Raw genomic sequence first — 6,340 nt, 5'->3', positions numbered from 1 at the left:
CTAGCATTCACCAGATCCACTTGGGGAATATAATCTTCTAACATACATTAAACAAAGCACACTAATAAAAACACATACAAGTCACGTTCTTAGTAGTCAAGTAGTATGTATGAACAGATAATGGAATGCTGATTTCAATTTTGAAATGCATATCCTGGAATACTGAAACCTTTAACGAGTTAAATCACTATATTCTGGAGGCTACAGCAGCCCAAGTTCACTATGGAGAACTTTAGGAAGGGCAGGTTACCGACTTCCAGTTCTCCATAGTGATGGGAGGCATGCTGTAGCCTTGAAAATACTGTCATTTGAGTGGAAAAAATGCCAATCCCAAAATGGTGTACGCTGGGGAAGGCCCTGCACACAATTCAAAATTATGTCAGTATCCCCTAAATATGAATATGGCTAAAATGCCATATTTTATATACTGCCTAAGGTTTCGGCATGTCAATAGCAGCAATGATCCAGGACTTCAAACTTGTCACAGGGGTCACCATCTTGGAAAGTGTCTGTGACACTCACATGCTCAGTGGGCTCTGAGCAACTGTTGAGAAGCTAAGCTTAGGGGTTGTCACAAATTATCAAGCAGAAAATGAGGTTTGTCTGTAATATAAGCTGATGCTACCAGGCTGATTATTAAATTCTGATGCTAGTTGCGCTGATTTCTGAGCTGCCATGTAATAATTATCTGTATTAATTACTAATCAGCCTTATATTGTGACATTTCTATTCTATGAGTACTGTATATTGTGAGTGGTCCCTAAGCTCAGTAAGTGACAATAGCACAGAGCATGTGCAGTGAATCAGCAGAAGAAAAGATGGGGAGCTACTATGGCATCTTTGGAGACACAGATCTTTACTGCTAAAGGGCTGTGGTTGCTTTGGGCTGGTACAGAAGCCCAAAACATAATGTACAACATTTCTAGCTACTTAGTTAGGCTTTAGTTCTACTTTAAGAATCTGCCCACAATGACACTAATTTGGATTCGGAATATTAGACATGGAGCGGTCTTTAAAAAAAAATAAATAAAAAGGAAAATATTCCTCTTTAGAAAATAATTTCCAAAGGGTCAGACAACACACAAACAAATATGACACGCCCCATACATAGGAACAATCGCACACACACATACGAGCTAATATCTGGTTTGTCTTAAAGCATAAAGTAAGACTGGGGAAAAGTGAGCAGCACTGCACTGTCCATAATGGAGCCGGAGTACTTGCCCTTTAACATGGCCCCTCAATTATAGCAGTGCACTGCAGGTCACATTCATCATTCTTATGTTGTTGTAGCCAAGAGGCCATATATGGATGTTTTGTACTTAATTTATAATATATCCATGCAGCTACAGAAGAATATTTTCATGGCACTAAATGTATGCCCATTCAAGAGAAAATGCTAAAACCTCAGTCTGAACAACAGATAACACAAACAACAGCATGACAGAGGGCAACAAGAACATGGAGAGCGGCAATGCAGACGCACAAACAGGGTTACGTTCCAGTTACGTCCAAGCAATATCTTTTCCTAATTTTAATGCTCCTCGTCTTTGGGGTTGGTCCAGTGTAAAATGCACAGCTATGTTCGACATTAATATTGCCAGAGGGAAAATATTAGGAGTGTCAGTGCAGGGTTTACTGGCCAAGGCCAGGGAACCCAGTGACCAGTGTGAGCGACCTGTTTTGGAATATGCAGAAAAAATACTGCAGAGAAAATCCCATAATCCCATTTGCATATATCAGAAAAGACTTGAGCCACGTGGAGGAAATGGCACTTGAAAAGTCAACTTGACTTCTGCTGCTTCTGTGTGTATCACTGGCAAATGGGCTGCTCACAGAGTGAGTGATAGATAACACGAAGCACAAAACATAATGGAAATATGGACAAATGGCGAATATTTGGGAATTTTGTTCACGTTAACATAATATAGTGGTTAAAAAAATATTAAAAAAAAAAAAAAAAAAGATTTTCTAGTGAATTCTTGCAGGCTATAGAGGATTTCAGAGAGGTCACTGCCTAGGAATGAAACAGCTGTGGTTAACTGGTCAAGCAGCGTATTGACTAAATCTCATATAGACTTCCAGTGATTTCATCAAATCCTCAAAGTGCATTCAGTGCAAGATTTGTGGCTGTATCTTGTTTTAGGCTAGCGTAATGAATGAGCCAATCTTTAAGACCAAAAATCTGGTTTTTGTTCACAGGTTGCTGTTTTAGAAGTGTTAGGTTTGGTTCTGCATAAAGGAATAGTGCTGTCCTGGCTCTGGCCTTCTACATCCGCATCCAGCAGAGTCCGTTCAATGATGGGGTGAGCCACCTGGAATGGAAGGAAGCCCGTAAAGGCAGGTCTCTCTTCCACAGTGCTGCCACTGCTGCTGGCAAAGCAAGAATCCAGATTGCTTGGAGTATCAGTGCATGAGCTGTTAGCAGGAGACTCACTGCGGTTTCTGCTGGGAGAAACAAACCACCAAGAGTCAAGTCTTTGCCTGTTAGTGGAAGGTCGTGGCCTTGCAACAAATTCCAAGGTCTTAGGCCTTTCCAAAGCAGAGTCCTGCTGTATGTTCCAGCGCCGGGGGGTAGGAGGAAAAATGAGGTTGGGATCTGGGAGACGTGGGAAATCGTGCATGTCTCGACTTGGGGAAGGTACATTACCTGTGCAGAAAAGACGAGAAATTATAAGAATGGCAATCATATTTTTACAATAAAACTCTACTCAATGACCTCTCTAAACAAACATGTTCTGATAAATTTAGGCCAGCGCTTAAAATTCATTTTAGGAATCTTTAGGGATCTTTTTTTGCTTTAATCTTTTGACATCTGTTACTAATTTTCCACATCTATTTTCTCTGTGTCTGTGCTAAATATTTTCCTTAAAAAATATGGAATAGGCCTATTCTATTTCAACTCAACATAAAAATTGTCCATTAACAAGAGATACTTATTGCTCAACAAACTTCTAGATGGGTGCATTTCTTCTGCCAATATTCAGTGGAACTAGATGGACCTGCATCTTTAAAGGAAAACTCCCAAAAATCCCAAAATGAATACTAAAGCAACCGATAGTTTATATCAAATTGAGTGGAATATTAAAGAATCATACCAAACTATAATAAATATATTTAAGTAAATATTGCCCTTTTACATCTCTTGCCTTGAGCCACCATTTTGTGATGGTCTCTGTGCTGCCTCAGAGATCACCTGACCAGAAATACTACAACTCTAACTGTAACAGGAAGAAGTGATGAAGCAAAAGACACAACTCTGTCTGTTAATTGGCTCATGTGACCTAACATGTATAGTTTGTTTGGTATGTTTGTGTGCATCGTGAATCATAAGATCCCAGTGGGCGGCCCTTTTTTTTTAAATGGCAATTTTCTATTTATGATTACCCAATGGCAGATACTACTAAATAAGTATATTATTATAAAAATGGTTTATTTACATGAAGCAAGGTTTTACATATGAGCTGTTTTATGCAATATATTTTTATAGAGACTTGCATTGTTTAGGGGTATAGTTTTCCTTTAATATGAACAGTGCCTTGGTGTGCTAAACTGCTGCCCTCCCCATATGCCTTTTGCAAAGCAGTCTCTGGTATAAGCTCAGTAACTAACAACTGCTTATAATTTTATGGTTCACAATGTGGGTAGCAATTAGGGTTGCCACCTGGAAGGTATTTTACCTGCCTGGCCAGTAAAAATGATGGTTCATCCCAATGCTATGAATAGGGGAAAAAGATAAATAAATAGGAAAGCCGGTATTTTTTTCCAGAAAAGGTGGCAACCCTAGTAGCAATTGGTGTAGATCTGACTTTGTGCCTTAGCAATAAAGTATTAGTATGTAGTAGTCTACACTTTGTTGTTTCTTGCTTCCTGCAGCTGTGGACTTTCTACTGCCCAGTTTACAGAGAACGAAACCAGGCTATTTGAAGTTCATACATTCCGAATTATTCTTTTGTTTGTTCAGGATGCTCACAACCTTAACAGGCACATTACAGCTTCTTGGCATTTGTACATGGAACTACATATATAAGCACAAATGATAAGATGATTATGGTACAAGATTATTCCTGTGAAAGAAACACATAGCACTTTTTCTTTTGCAATCTTCCCTATATAGCATACATTTTATACCTTCTTTTCATATTAATATGCAATTTATGAACACAACAATGATACTTACTTGTTCCCGTACAGCTTACAAAGCAATTATTAGGTGATGTTCCATTAGCAATTACAGAGACTGCCTTAATAGCTCCATCAGAAGGAGTCCTTCTGTGTGCCTGATGGACTCTGGAATTCATAGTTACATGGGTTGGTGTGAGGGACTGGTTGGGATCCCGTTTAAATGTTTCTATGTGCACATTGACTAATGGACTAATAACAACCGGCGGCTGTTCCTCCACTGGAGAAGTGGGCATTTCGTATACTATAAGCTCGTCACTATCGGAGCGTAGCAATGAGCGTGTAGAATTACATTCAGATATGGAAGACAAAGACTGCAGAGTGAGAGACGTTGTGGGTTCAGCTGGATGAGATGGAGACTCTTCTTTTCTAAAGAGTTTTTTTGACGGAGGGCTGGTGCTTCTCCTGGGACGGGCAGCACGCTGAAAAAAAGTTTCCTTTTTTTTCTTCTCTTCCTTTGGTTCTGGTTCTTCTTGACCTAACTGGCACTTGCCTGCTTCCATAAGGTCAAAGCCTAAACCTACAGTAGCAAGGAGAGACCCACAACCAAGGAGAACTAATGAGCACCTCTTATGCTGGGATCCACGCTTGAGGCTATTGGTGGGAGTAAGCTGTGGGGTGCTGTTTGCAGAATTCACAGGTGTGGGATTTTCACTGGCGTCGCTAAAGGGCCCCTCCACATCTTCTCCTTTATGGAATGGAATGCAGAGGTAGGATTTGTTTGGGGTAGGTGTTTGGACCTCTTTTGTGTCAGTCTGGTTTGCAGTGTCAGCATTATTCTCCACCCCTGTGGAACAAGAAAAAACAGGTTCACATAACTTAAATACATAAAAGGGAACCCTGAAACTGCACATTTAAACAGGTATGATAATTCCAATTGATTGTTTGTGTGCTTAATCAGTTAAGCATGTGTATTTTTATGTACATTTAGTTTGTGTTTTTATGCAGTTGCTTTGTCCATTTAAATTCAAAATGATTACAATTCTTTTTCTTACACAGTGCTATTTATTGTGCACAGAGTTTGCTCAGAGGAATTAAAGGACTTGATTAAGGTCCAAAGGGCCTGACACAGAGATCAAACCCAGCCACTCTGAGTGAGAGATGAGTCACTTGCTCTCACTTTTGCTAGACTTAACACTGCTTGCACCCTGAATGCAAACACAAAGTGCAATGGAAGGGAATAACACTGTGACTCTGAAAGGTAGGGATGCACCGAATCCACTTTTTTGGATTCGGCGAACCCCCGAATCCTTCGTGAAAGATTCAGCCGAATACCGAACCGAATCCTAATTTGCATATGCAAATTAGGGGTGGTAAGGGGAAAACATTTTTTACTTCCTTGTTTTCTGACAAAAAGTCATGCAATTTCCCTCCCGCCCCTAATTTGCATATGCAAATTCGGATTCAGTTCGGCTGGGCAGAAGGATTCGGCCGAATCCGAATCCTGCTGAAAAAGGCCGAATCCCGAACCGAATCCTGGATTCGGTGCATCCCTACTGAAAGGTAATCCAATCGGCTTCCTACAGGAAAGAGAGTATATGGACATGTATGAGCAGCTTCTGGAAATCCTAAAATGACAGCAACTGGTGGAGCACTATATAGTTTATGCTGTAGCTATAAGTATCTCTATCATAGCAGGGTGCTTCTTTAATTATCAGTAGCTGTATAGTCAACCTACAAACTGAAGTATGCATGTGTTTCTCACCTGTTTCGATTACAGCATTGAAGCCAGGTGTTGAGGAAGTTCTGAGGGGCTTCCGGTGGTTTGATGTGTTAGGAGAACTGGGCTTTAATCCATCGACAGAAACTCTAATAAGACTAAAAGAAAAAAAAAAGAAAATAAAACAGAAGTAAATAAGATCTAAAAGGCATATTGCAGTAATATCTAAATTTATATAATCCAAGATATTATAAGACAGGGCCGCTAATCCATAACAGACATTTGTTAAGATATTGTAAGTTTACCATTTTTTATAACTGCATAAAGCGATGATGCTATACTACAAACAATGGTAATTGTATATGTGTATTATACTCTCTCTCATTATGATAAAGGCTTCTGTGCCTCCATTTCTTTAATTCTGTCGGTTTTATCTTTCAATGCCTTAGTCCAACCTATATAGTTCTGAGAGCTCAGGCAACACAGAGGGAGCAGCTC

General features: G+C 39.8%; 1 protein-coding gene across 3 annotated transcripts in view; it reads right to left on the bottom strand.

Annotated features, from left to right (window-relative positions):
- Nucleotides 1–920: 920 nt before the first annotated feature.
- Nucleotides 921–6,340, bottom strand: part of map3k9.L (mitogen-activated protein kinase kinase kinase 9 L homeolog) — a 40,896-nt gene continuing 35,476 nt past the window's right edge. For all 3 annotated transcript variants that reach the window (XM_018231096.2, XM_018231095.2, XM_041573298.1), the window contains 3 exons: nucleotides 5,888–6,000; nucleotides 4,181–4,969; nucleotides 921–2,650 (listed from right to left, as the gene is read on the bottom strand). In XM_018231096.2, the coding sequence (XP_018086585.1) occupies nucleotides 2,172–2,650; nucleotides 4,181–4,969; nucleotides 5,888–6,000 (1,381 nt within the window). In that variant the 3' untranslated portion in view covers nucleotides 921–2,171. The remainder of the gene's footprint in view (nucleotides 2,651–4,180; nucleotides 4,970–5,887; nucleotides 6,001–6,340) is intronic.

Source organism: Xenopus laevis, chromosome 8L, assembly GCF_017654675.1.
Source record: "Xenopus laevis strain J_2021 chromosome 8L, Xenopus_laevis_v10.1, whole genome shotgun sequence".
Lineage (NCBI taxonomy): Eukaryota > Metazoa > Chordata > Amphibia > Anura > Pipidae > Xenopus > Xenopus laevis.
This window is presented reverse-complemented; position numbering and strand designations above follow the sequence as displayed.